This window comes from Malaclemys terrapin, chromosome 1 (assembly GCF_027887155.1).
Source record: "Malaclemys terrapin pileata isolate rMalTer1 chromosome 1, rMalTer1.hap1, whole genome shotgun sequence".
In the NCBI taxonomy this organism is placed as follows: Eukaryota; Metazoa; Chordata; order Testudines; family Emydidae; genus Malaclemys; species Malaclemys terrapin.
This window is the reverse complement of record NC_071505.1, coordinates 127822885-127836249: the sequence shown is the minus strand read 5'-3', so window position 1 is coordinate 127836249 and position 13365 is coordinate 127822885. Positions and strand designations below refer to the sequence as shown.

The 13365-nt window shown below is 39.7% G+C and overlaps 1 protein-coding gene across 2 annotated transcripts in view; it reads left to right on the top strand.

Annotated features, from left to right (window-relative positions):
• Positions 1 to 13365, top strand: part of LRP6 (LDL receptor related protein 6) — a 197294-nt gene that overhangs the window by 85347 nt on the left and 98582 nt on the right. For both annotated transcript variants that reach the window (XM_054038646.1, XM_054038639.1), the window contains one exon: positions 1185 to 1382. In XM_054038646.1, coding sequence (XP_053894621.1) covers positions 1189 to 1382 — 194 coding nt within the window. In that variant the 5' untranslated portion in view covers positions 1185 to 1188. The remainder of the gene's footprint in view (positions 1 to 1184; positions 1383 to 13365) is intronic.

Genomic DNA, 13365 nt, shown 5'->3' with positions numbered 1-13365 from the left:
TACAGTTTTTCCTTGTTGACACAATGTTTTGTCTGGCTTTCTTATCCACCTGTTTAAGTTCTTGCCCTATATGTTGTTCCTTCAGGTGCAAAATAGTGTTCTTTCCTAAATCCTTTTACCAATCCAGAAGAGTAGAGTTAGTTCTTCCTACCATCAGTAAAAGCAGAATTTTCTGATTATACTCTTTCCCTCTCCCCTATCTAATTTCCATATGTTTCCTCTTAGGGTTAACTATGACCAGGTAACATGCTTTTACATGTCTTTGTTTACACCAGGGGCTCTCAGACTGGGGGTTGGGACCCCTCAGGGGGTCACGAGGTTATTTTACCGGGGGTGGGGGGGGGTCACGAGCTGTCCGCTTCCACCCCAAACCCTGCTTTGCCTCCAGCATTTATAATGGTGTTAAATATATAAAAATGTGTTTTAAATTTATAAAGGGGGGGGTCACACTCAGAGGCTTGCTATGTGAAAGGGTTCACCAGTACAGAAGTTTGAGAGCCACTGATTTACATGATTTCCTAAGTAGTGTTTAAAAATTTATTAATTAACGTGTGTTAATGTGTTTTAAAACAGTTTCCCAGCCTAGACTATCCCTTTAATGTGTAGACAGGGCAAGTTGTGTTTAAAAACATGTCAGCTGGTTGTCTCTCTCTAAATCCATTCTTTCACAAAAGCAGTCTCCCTGCCAGAAGTACTCTCCCAGCACAAAAACAAACACAAACCCCAAAGAAAACAACCCTCCATTAGATCTATTTTTCTGCCACTGCATACAATTACTGTCCCCCACAATCCCTGCACTAACACAAACTCTTCTCCTGTGATCCATATTAAAGGAGTTATTTTCTATGACAGCGCACATTGTCTAATTTCCCTGATTAATTTTGATGCTAAAAGGTTATAGGCAATGTGTGTAGAGACCCTGAAAAGAGTAGTATCAAATTACACTATTGACTGATGTTTGAGAGATTTTAGTTAAAAACAGAAGCAAAACCTAGATACACTTGTTCTGCTTCATAGAAGGTTGGTACATTGCCCTGTAGAATATAGCTTCAACGAAAGAGAACTCCGTCTCTTCTAGAAAAATAGCAACGAAGCCTTCATCTTCACTGGAATATAACTCCAGTGATTAGAGTGTAGATTTGAACATAATCTATATCCTTCTCTTTTTTTAAAAAAAAATATAGGTTCATGTATTGGACAGATTGGGGAGAAGTGCCAAAGATAGAACGTGCTGGGATGGATGGTTCAAGCCGCTCCGTTATAATAAACACAGACATTTACTGGCCAAATGGATTGACTTTGGATTATGAGGAATGGAAGCTTTATTGGGCAGATGCTAAACTGAACTTCATTCACAAATCAAACCTGGATGGAACTCATCGGTAAGAAATTTTAATATGACTTATATACAAATCCAATGGTTTTTTAATAGACTCTGTTTAATAAATACATAACCTCTATAGCGGCTGATTCTAACCAGTCAGACTGCCATGTTAGCACTCATGAAGCTCCAAACAAACTAATAGTAAAATAAAAACAAACACAGGTGGGGTTTGAATGGATACTCAAACTGGGTGATGGTCCTTAATCCGTTGTATTCAGAAGAAAGGCTTTTTGTAGCTTTTCTAAGAAGTGATCCTTAAAGGGCCCCCTGTTAATTTATGTGGTTTTACAGTAACAGTTCCCTGGTTTTTTAAAATGGATTTTCTGTCCCTGCTTGCTGTAAGAATTACTTTTTAATGACAAGTATCAGAAGGGTAGCCGTGTTAGTCTGAAGAAGTGAGGTTCTTACCCACGAAAGCTTATGCTCCTAATACTTCTGTTAGTCTTAAAGGTGCCACAGGACCCTCTGTTGCTTTTTAATGACAGTACTGTCAGCTCCTGCAATTTTATTGCAAGTCTCACACTATTTGGTCTTTTTCTGATAGCCCCAGGTCCTTGCATCAGGTAAATGTGGCAGAATCTCAACTTGCATTTTTCTAAAAACAAACATTTATAGCCCTTCTGGTCCTCTCTCTAAGTAGAGGCCTGTCAAATGCAGAAAATAAACAACATGGGGAAAAATATTTCAGTCTTTTCTTCTCTTTCAGTCAGATAAGGTGTTACTTATGACAAGAGGAGGGTAGAGCATTTTCAGAGATGTATGTGTGGGTGCTAAATAGATTGTGTTACTCCAACAACGTTGTTAAGGGGTTACAGATTTAGCTATGTCTGGTACATTCAGGGCTACCTTTCAAGTAGAGGCCTACTTGGTACTACCTGAATGCACTCTTACCTTGCTTGCAGGATGTTGCTTTTCTATACCAAATGAGATGGTCTGTGCACTAATATCCTCCTTGAAAATGTATCCCATGTAGCTTATTCTTGAGATGTTATATGGAAATATTTCATACTGTCCAACATTAAGTCTTGGAGTTTTCTTTTGCAATCTTCTGTGATAGCTTTTAATTGGTTTATTTATCAATAAGGTGGTCTTTGTTACTCTTGCCTCAGACATCCCAGTGACTTAGCAATTGTTCCTGTGTGAACATAAATTCATGGTCAAATAATTTGGCCCTCTCAAGAGCCTCAGTATCTGCTATCTAGGCCTTTCATTTTAATTTGTGGCTAGGTACATAGGCAGCATTTATAAAACACATCCACTGTCTTAATGTAGTATTTATTTGTAATCCATGGTTTCCTGCTATAAAGCAGAGGATAAAACCACAACATGGCTGGCTTGGCGGCTTACGCCACATACATCCTGAAGTCTGCCTCTTAACAGACAAAAAACTTTATTGTTTCAATGTTTCATCCAGAATTTTTGTATTAGCATCTGTCTGAGGGATAACAGCAGTTGCGTGTAATATTTTTTTCAATTATTAAAATTAATTTAACTAGTATAGATAATTCCAGGATGGGTATGAGGTTTGTAGTTTAAGTGGATTTTGAAATGGCTCTGGAATTGTTGCCTGGAAAAAAGAAAACTTAAGTAGAGCCAAAAAAATAATTGGAAGCTGCTGCTGCCTCTCAGAATGCAGGACTGCCCAATGGTTCCAAAGTGTGGGCAAAGGGGCAGAAATGACATTATCAGGTAAAATGCCTTAAAATGCAAAATAACTGATGTATAAAATTATTTGGGTCTGTGATATTTCATTTTTTTTTATATATATATAAATCTGATTAACAAAGAAGGGAACAGAGGATATTCCAGTTGGAGTCTAATTGGGGCTAAGAAAAATTGATGTTAAAGCTCTCTTCTAATGAAAAAGGAGAGCTATTAAATCCAGTTAAGTAATAGGTGTTTAAAATCTTCCTCTTGACTTAAACCAACCACATGAAGGGCACAGAATGACAGCTTGCCCATGACAAATTGCATGCCAAAGGTGGATTTCTCATCCAAATTTTAAATGACCAAGGTTTGTATAATTGTCAAATGACTCACAAATGACAGCTGATTTGATCACACTTGAAACCCAGCTTGTAGTTTTTGTCCAACAGAGTAAATATGTAGCTTGCTTTATTTTTTGAATCGCCTGTTTTATGCTTTCATATTTGGATGGAAGGAAGAGGAGAAGCTTGTTAACTATACTGAAATAAGGGGATGGCGGTGGTGGGAGTCATTGGGTTTGAATAGATAGTCCAGGTAGGGCACATTGGAAATTATACATAATATAGACATCTGGTGATGGTAAGTGTTCATTGTTAAAGCACCCAGTGATAAAAGTCAGTACTAACCTCTATCAAATTAGATGTGTGTATGTGCTTTCCTAACATGCAAACACAAGTTTCCCTTTGTCTTATCTATCATTCCCAGTCCTTTCAGTGCCACAGATACCTCACTGTTCCTGCAGGCACTTCTGCATTTTCAATATTTCTTTGCTGCAGGCTTGTTTTCAGCATCTCTCTTCTTAATGGTTTACTGTTCAGCGACACATGTGAACTTTAGATTGTAAGTGAACTCATCCCCTTATTTGCCTTTGGCTAACCTTAAAATGATAGTTGAAATTAAGAGAAAATTAGAATTGAAGAAAAATAAAAAACAAAATAAAAAAAAACACTTTCTGAACCAGGTGCTTATAACCTGCCTTAAGCAGTCACAAGCATACACCACTTTGTGTAGCACCTGGTTTTCCCTGGGCACATAAGGGAGCCGTAAACATTCAGAATATAGTCAGCATCTGTGTCTTGTGTGCTGCATTTTTTACAATTCCCGTTCATCATGAAAAAAAAGAGGAAGATTTATTCAAGGAGCAAAGCAGCTCCTTTCTAATTTTTTTCCTTCTCTGTCTTTACCTCCTAGGCCTTTGTCTACACTAGCTAACCCATTTAAAAATCATAATATAGATGCAGTACGTTGTAGTTTTAATGTGTTAACTGGTCAAGGTTTTCCTTCCTTACTTTCATTCCCAGGGTTAATCTTGACCAACTAATGTGTTAAAACCAGTTTGGCCTGTCTACATTAGTGGTTTGTTTTTTTTAATGTTATAAGTCATATTTTTAAAAACACACCTTTTTCCTAGTGTTAACATTCCATTAGTTTATTCAGTTTTCAGTGGCTTGGCTCTTTTGATGTCACCATTTTCTTAGTTTCCTCAGTCAAGATCTGAATTTCTAACCAAAAAAAAAAAAAAAGAGCAGGAAATAAAATGGAAACACAACCTTTGAAAATAAACAAACTTTTGAGGCCTTGTTTAAATGCACACAGACCTAAAAAAGGGTACAAATCCAAATTTTTCCTCTTTTGTTGGCCACCTTTTAAAATCCATGCACATACAAAACATACCAAAAGACATTGCAAAAGTAGATAGCAGAAGAATGGGAGGGCAAGGACAGCATCACTCTGTGATGGTGTATTATTTACTTTAAAATAAATGTTAGCTTATTTCTAAATTACTGTTGTTAGTGAGGACTCATAGTATAATATGAAGGGGTGTAGAGATGAAGGAGATGGCTCTTTAAAAAAATGGAACATGTAACTAATTGCTGTGTAACCAGGGGGCAGACACTTTAGTAGAAATGACCTCAGTGTTCAGATCCTTAACTAGCCATCACATATTATACATTTCATATATAATTTTTTAATAGTCTAATTTTTTCCTCCTTGAATTAGAACCTGTGAACTCTAGAAAATGCTACTAGTTGCTCTACTTCTTTTCAGTACGCTGATATTACATATTACATGTAAACATTTGCTCATGTGGAAGCTATAGAGCCATTGAAGCAATAAACAGAAGCAACTGGCTTTATAAAAATTGTATAGTTTGGCAAATATAATGTCCTAAATCTGTTTAGATTGGTCAGTTTTGCAAAGGAGGCAGATGAGAGTACAAAGAATATCTGCCTCTAGCCTTTTTAGTCTTGCATAATATAAGGAAGAAAACAAAGTTAATAGCAAATAAATGTGTTGTAGCAAAGAATCTACCAAGAAAGGCGGATCAAATATGAGACTTCATAGGAGAGAGAGTTTAGTAATAATACCACATACTATTAATCCAGAAAAGAGTTTCAAACAAGCCAAAGGAAATGGAGGTTTGGTTTGGCATGAATTTAGAAAGCAATATAACCTAAATTGGATGTGAAAAGCCAGTGTCTCTGATAGATAAAGCTCAAAGTATTAGAGGTTCAGACACAGCCCAAATTAATATACTGTGTGCGTACATTACATATATAGAAAATCCATTTCTTTGATTTTTTTTCAAAAGGAATTTGACAGCTTGCAGAGACATATATTGTGGAATATTCTTCAGTTCTATGGAATCCCATCTAAAGTTGCCAATATCATTACAATTATGTATAGAGGCGAAGCGCTCTAGAAGAGTGAACAACCAGGCAGCACAGTGCTTCAAAGTGGACACCATCATGAAACACAGTTCTGGTTGATCTTCTGGTTAGCATTGCCATAAATTGGATAATAAAGAAATATATTAGCAACATAAACACTGGTAAATCATGGGTAGATGGCAAATGTCTTGAAGATCTAGACTTGGCAGATGATATTGTGCTGTTGAGTGACACCCTCAAACAAGCTACAAAGATGATCTGGAAAAAGAGCATGCAGACAGGGCTCAAAATTAGTAATGCTAACACACATGTTCTCAAAACCCAGAGATCAAGCAGCAACATCACATTAGAAGGCAAAAATATCAAGAAAGTTGAACAGTTCATCCACCTGGGCAGGACTATACTAGGTAGCGGAGACCTCAAGAAGGAAGTGACATCAGGAAAGGAAGGGCATCCACAGCATTCATTAAACTCACAGCATATGGAAATCAAACATATACAGAATCAGAAAAAAACTTTAGAATTTTCAACCCAGACATAATCTCAGGATTAACATATGGCCGCAAATGCTGGACCAAAACGTTAGTCAGAAAACTAGACACTGTTGAAAATATGTCTACAAAAGATTCTGGGCATTAGATGGAAAGATTTAATCGCCAATGAAGAGATCTGAGAAATCACCAACCAGCAGAATTGGAAGGAAGTGCTGGATATATTTGGGGCATTTACTTTGGATGCCAATGCATAGACTCCCATGTGGAAACTAACTGCTGTGAAAAAAATGAGGGAGCCAAAGAGAAACCTTAAGAAAAACCTGTAATAGGGAGGACATAACAGTTGATCTCAACACCATGGAGTAGATGGAAGCAACAGCAAATGGCAGAGAGGAATAAAGTAGATGAGTTTCTGCCCTGTGTGCCAACAGTGGTGTGGGAAGGATGTAGTAGTAATATGTGAAAGAGAGAAAAATCTTGGTGTTGCTGAATATACCAGAAATTATAGGAAATATGCAGCTTTGTTTTTATTCTTTATTGTCTAGTCTAACTACTATTTCTGTTTCTTGCACTAAATAGCAGTCAAAATATATGGATTTAAATTAAACTGGCTACTGTGCTTGTCAGCAACGAAAGACAATAAATAGTATGGTGCATCCATGCCATCTTACTTTCTTGCATCTCCTTTGGGGATAGGGAGAAGTGAGGGTTGGCGAGGAGGAGGGAAAAACCAACAGATTCATAGTTTTATTGCTAACTAGAAGGGGGGATAGAGGAGCGCTCTCTAAACTCTGCAAGCTTCTGCGTAAAAATGATTATTCAGCCTTGTGACAATGTTAGCAATACTTCTTCCCTTCCATTTATTCAAATAGTAAAACTCACCCACTGAATTTGTGATATGAGATTAAATTTGTAAGAAAACCCAAACAGCAAATTTTAAGTAATCAAATATAGTTGTCATCTAGCCATGGGGCTTATTGGCCTGACTGCTTCAGTGTTGGGTTTGTTAGAATGAAGGATGGTAGTGCAGAAGTTGATGTTCAGTGTCCTTGGTTTGCAAGCGAGAGAGAGTAATGTACAGTCTTTTTTAAAACAGCAGTTTCTCACATTGGAAAAATAATAGTTTAAAAATGAAATTGGCCTATGGAAGGCATGCTTTTGTTTTGTTTTGCTCTTAACCTCCTTATCAGAGTGAACCAGTTGCTTTTTTGAGGGACTAATTAAACAAAACTGAATTGCAGACAGCTCTCCTGTGAGTAGAGTACAGAGATAGGTTGGCCTGCTAAGGCAGCTCTTGAATTAATTTTGTCTTGTTTTACCCTGCAGCGGCAGTTCTAATTAATAAGTTAACACATTATTGGCTGAAGGGAAATGCACTTACATGGTCCCTCAGGACGCGTTTGTGCTAATGAGATGGGTTTAGAGGCCATTGTAAGAAAACATACTTTCAGCAACTGTCAGACGTTCACTGCCTTGCAAGTGTTTCCCAGGTTTCTAATTTTGTATTTGAGCATTGTGGGTCTGCTTTCAAGCATGAAATCATGTGTGTCTGTCAGATGATTAGTTCTTGTGGATTTGATGAAAAGTTAAAAATATGAAATCTTACATTTACAATAGAACCTTTTATCCTTGTGTACATATAGTTTATGTATACAATATAATTATGTGATGTATCACATAGCTGTGTGGGTGTATATATATGTCTTAAAAAAGCTTAAAAAAAAAAATCAGCCACTGAAATGGAGCCATCTCTGGGGTGAAAAGTCAATAGCTGTGTTAACACTGCATGACAACTCAGAAGAGGAAGGGAAGAATACCATGGCTAATTGAAATTGCAGGGGAGGGGGTAGGTGGGCACAAATTGGAGCTAATTCCTCAACTCTTGCTAGAAGTGCCCATGGCACTTTATTTCAGAAAGTTGCAGCAGAGATGTCATTTCCAAATGTCTGGACTTGTGAACATTTACATGCTAGTGATTCTAGTTAAGCAGTAAATCACAACAGGTAGCATATTTTTGGGGCCTTTGTGCATTGTCAGGCATCAGGCTGAATGGACAATGCCTTCATCTACCTAAGCGGTGTACCAGTAGCTCAGGAATACAAATTTGGATATCATTGTTAGAAAATAATATTTACAAAGAATAATACATTTATAAAGAATATTTACAAAGAAACAATGGTTACCGCAGTGGTTTTAAAGTAAAACCATACAAATAAAGAATACAGTATTGTAATCAGTCTAATTTTACTTGAAACTAAAAAAATCTAATTTAATTTAAAAAATTTTCTTGTGGAATTTTTTTTAAAAAGTCCCATTAAGTTTTTTAAAACAAAGCTGTATTGTATCCATAATATTTCCTTAGAGCAAGCTTAAAGAGCTTTTTTAAGAGTAATTATGTAAGAAAAATAGAACTTTCAGTGCCTCAAATGAAAGTTTGTAAAAATATAGCAGAAACTCTAACCTTAGTGACTGATAAATGAATATACATGTTAAAAATATCTATTGTATTAAAATATCTAGTGCTCCTAAAAGTGAGGAAATAGCAAAACAAAATTGAGTTAAACACATGGGACTTCCACTGTGATAGCTGCTTCTATCTGTAGTTCTTTCAGCATCCCTCATTCCTGAGCACAACATCCAGTGCTATTTTCATCCCAGATTCTTCTTTAGCAGAGTCCTTTGACTCAAACTGAACTTTGAAGCAACTTTATGATGTGTGCTGGAATGAGACCAACAGAATCATTTCACTTTCAACTACTATTTCACCTTTGGTTTCCAAGGGTAAGACTTTCGTGTCCTGATTCTAGTTCAGCATCAAACATCTTGTTCAGCTACAAAATTATACACTTTTAAAATACATAATAAACTTAAGATTGAATATGCAGTATCTTAAGACTCTTTTTACCATGGAGACTTTAAGGAAGTATAACATGGCAGATGCAGTTTTAAAAACAGGCAAAAGTAATGGAAATACTGCATATTTATTTTTAAAAAAATGTTTTATATCCCCAAAATAACCTTTGCTTTCCCTCTTTGTCAGGTAATTCGAACTGTGCTTGAGCTGTATTGGGGAAGACCTCTGTAAAACACATTTAACTTTCTACATTATTTTTAAAAAGCTTGTGTTACCTTTGCAGAAGAGGAAACCACATGATCCCTGGAGGAATTAGGGTATACTGGGCTGGTTTTTGGTGTTACCACTTCGTTGTTACTGAGCTAGGGTGACCAGGTGTCCAGTTTTCGACCGGAACACCCGGTCAAAAAGGGATCTTGAAGGTTCCAGTCAGCACTGCTGACCAGGCCGTTGACTGTCTGGTTGGTGGCGCCGTGCAGTGGGGCTGGCAGGCTCCCTGCTAGCCTCCGTGCCGTGCGGATCCCGGGAAGCAGCCAGCATGTCCGGTTACTAACCTTTAGGGCGGCCGGCCGGGGGGGTGCGTGCGATGCCCCACCCGCAGGTGCAGCTCCCATTGGCCGGGGCAGGGGACAAACTAGCGTGCTTAGCAGGCAGCTGTTGGGGGGTCGTGACATGTGCCTCTCCACTGCTGCTGGCGTCCTTCTTCACCTCACACTCCTGTGGCTGGGCTCAAGCTGTGGTGCGTGCCCTGCGGCGAACTGCCGCCTGTCGCCAGCATCCAGAAGTTTGAGATGTGTATCCCCGTCTCTGAGTGCTGGGAATGGGGCTTCACCCTCATCCCCCTCACTGTTCCATCCCGCCCTGTCCCCCACACCTATCCATCCCAGCCCTGTACCCCTTACAGCACACTCCTACCCATCCTCTCCACCTCCCAGAGCTGCCACTCCCAGTCTCTCACCCACCACAGCCCTGCACCCTATTCACCTCCATACGCTGCTGCACTCCCATTATGTCCCTATACGCTCCTGTGCCCCTCACATCCTCATGCCCCTGTACCCTTCTGCCTCCCCCTGCATCCCCATCCACCCCACAAACCCCCCACCCCCGTCTCCTTCACTGTGCCCCTTTGTGTAGGGAGGTGCGAGTATTGCCGCATGTGTGTATACCTGTGTGAATAAAATTTGCAGCCTAACTCTTTGCTTTTGCTGGCTTGCGCACAAAAAAATTGATGACATAAAATGTGTGTATTCATTTCATAACAAGTTTTTAAAAGAGAAGGGCAGTCTAAAAGAAATGTTTTCTTAAAAAGTGAACGTTGTTGACTAGTAATTGCAGAAGAGCCAATGTATCATACATTTCTCCCCACCTTTGTCTAGCTACATTATAAACTCTTGGTTGCAGACTCTCTCTTTTTATGTGTATGTCCCGCTCCTACCACCCTGGAGCCCGGATCTTAGTTGGGGTCTCTAGGCATTGAACAACAATTGATATAGTAAATAATGTGGAAGTATATGTGTTAGTGCATGCTAGATTTGTACCCATGACTACACGTGTGTATGTGCATGTAGGTGTGGGAGTCAGTTTCTAAAGATGTGTGTGTGTGTGTGGACATGTGGACAGATGTGCATTTCTGTGGTTATGCTCTATGGATTTGTATTTGGGCTTCAGAAGTGGGCCTTTAATGGATCCATTGCAGCTGTGATAATGTGTGGTCCTAATTCCACAGGTAAAATTACAATAACTTTTTAGTGAACAAAAAACATGGAGCTGGTTACAAAAAATGGGAAGAGGGGAGGGAAACAATCATGAAAACCTTTGTGAAATTTCAGTTTTTTAAAAATTACCCTTTTTGACTATTTTGCTGCCAGCTCTAGCATCCTGTAACAAATTAAACCTGAAATTAGTATAGTACATCTGTCAGAACAATAAATATGCCTGTTTGGGCTTTGCAGTGAAAATGAGTATGTGAGCCAGGGTGGGGGAGAGCAAGCGGTGGAGGGAGGGGGAATGGAGTGAGCAGGGGCGGGGTCTGAGAGAAGGGGCAGGGCAGTGGGCAGGGCAAGGGTGTTCGGTTTTCTGGCATTAGAAAGTTGGCAACCCTACTATTAGCTTCCCATATTCTGTAGAGCAATGGGGTATACAAACTTTTCCAGTCGCACCCCCCCTTACCATCGATGGAATCTGTCTGTGCCCCCCCTCCATTACTGCACTGCCAACCAGCAGAGCTTGAGTTAAAGGTAGAACTGGGGCTAGAGGAGGAGCTGGGGCTAATGTGGGCAGAGCTGGTTTGGGGGCAGAGTGGGGCTGGAAGTTTGGCGCTCCTTCCCCACCCTCACCCCATGGGGGCTGGCTCGCATCTGGGGCCAGACCGGGACAGGGGGTGGAGTGGGGCTGGACGCATGGCACTCTCTTCCCGCCACAGGTATAGTTTGGGGATAGAAGGGAGGGGGGGTGTTGCACCCCTCCCGCAAACTGCAAATCTCGGGCAGGCACGGAATTTGGCCCTCCACATGTGGCCTCGGAGACCTGACTGGAGCTGCCCACCCAATATAGAGGTCAAACTACTCCTATGCTTCTCACCTCTCCTGGGGGATGGCCCAGGCCTGGAGGCAGAGCAAGACTGCGGGGTTAAACGGGGGAACTGGTCTGGGGGTGGAGTGGGGCTGGAAGCGTGGCTCTTCCTACCCATTCCCTGTGGAGGGCTGGCCCGAGACTTATCGTGTGACACCCGCGCCCTCGCCCCCTGAACATTCCTCCCCCATAATTTGCGGACCACTGTCATAGGATTTAGCTTGGCAGGGCCTGGGATTTTCTTTTAAACTGTTTAACAGGGCACCCACCTACAAGCAAATAGCCCAAAATATCGAGAGTCATGGATATATAACTGACATTTTTTAAGAATTATGGTATAATTAAATTACTTTGTAGACAGATACTGGGGAGATAAGATGGGTGTCTTGTCCAACTTCTGTTGGTGAAAGAGACAAACTTTTGAGCTTACAAAGAACTCTTCTTCGGGTCTGTATACAGACAGAAATAGTCTCTACAAGACAGAGTTTAACTTGTATTATACAAGTCTGTTGCTGTTGTATTTTATTCTATTATGCTTTTCATGTACTAAAAAGAACGACATTTTGGCGTCTTCCCATCTATCACTGATGTAGTAAAATACCCCTACAAAAACTTTTTGTAGGGATTTAAAAAAAACAACCCTGAAAATAATGGAATCTGTGACAAAAATATGGCCCATGAGCATTCATTCAAAACAGATCCAGTATATAGTATCAGAGGTGTAATAGTTTTCAATAGGCTAATAACCAGCAAATGTAGATATGGGCCAGCAGTAACCCCTAAATACAGTGTTCTTGATTACATGGCTAATCAGAAAACTTTTACCTCCAGATTGTAAATTGGATTTCTATTTCTCTAATATTCCACTGTCACTTTAGAGTAATATGGCAAATTTACCTCTTAGCTGTCCAGACACTTATCTTGTTGCAAGCAAGGCCTGACCTGCCTGAAAGGGGTTGGTGTGGGAAAGCCAAACTCTGGCCACGTGGGATTATGAAGGCCCTGTGCTACAAAGGAAGGTGCCTCATCCACACCATGAAACAAGTAAAGTGAAACATTGCAGACCGGTGTTAGCATTTTGAGCTGATAGGGTTTTTTTCCCCATGTGCGCGTTTGTGTGCTTGTACATCGTTTAATTGGAATACTGCTGAGAGGTTTTTAAAGAAATGTAGCTATGCTGAAATAGTAGAGATTTTTTTGTTTAAATTATTACCTATGATTTCCTAGTTAGCAGGCCATCAATTTCATTACTTAAATTCCTGGTGTGGAATCCTTTGAGTGGGTAATGAATACTCAGATAAAAGTGGAATGTCCCTGTATGGTGTAAATGAACTAAAATGTTCAGCTTAATTGGCCCATTTCACCCACTGTTGGATAATTGAGTAGGTTATTAAGGATTTGGTAAGGCAGCTCAGTTCAGTGGAAACCCTCAAGTATCCAACTGGGATTTCTACACCATCAGATCAACCCATCTGGACAGAAGATTGCTCCCTCTTCACTCAGTTGACAGACAGGAAAGGTCAAGTGTTGTGCATGAAGAACTATTTCTCACATAAATTGTATTGTAAGATTCCTTGTTTAATATGGGGTGTTTATATGGTATTTTATTAGCATGTGGCAGTGGTGTGAATAACTTCATTTTTTTTCCCCTTTCGCTTTTGAAATTCAGTTGCAAAAAACAAA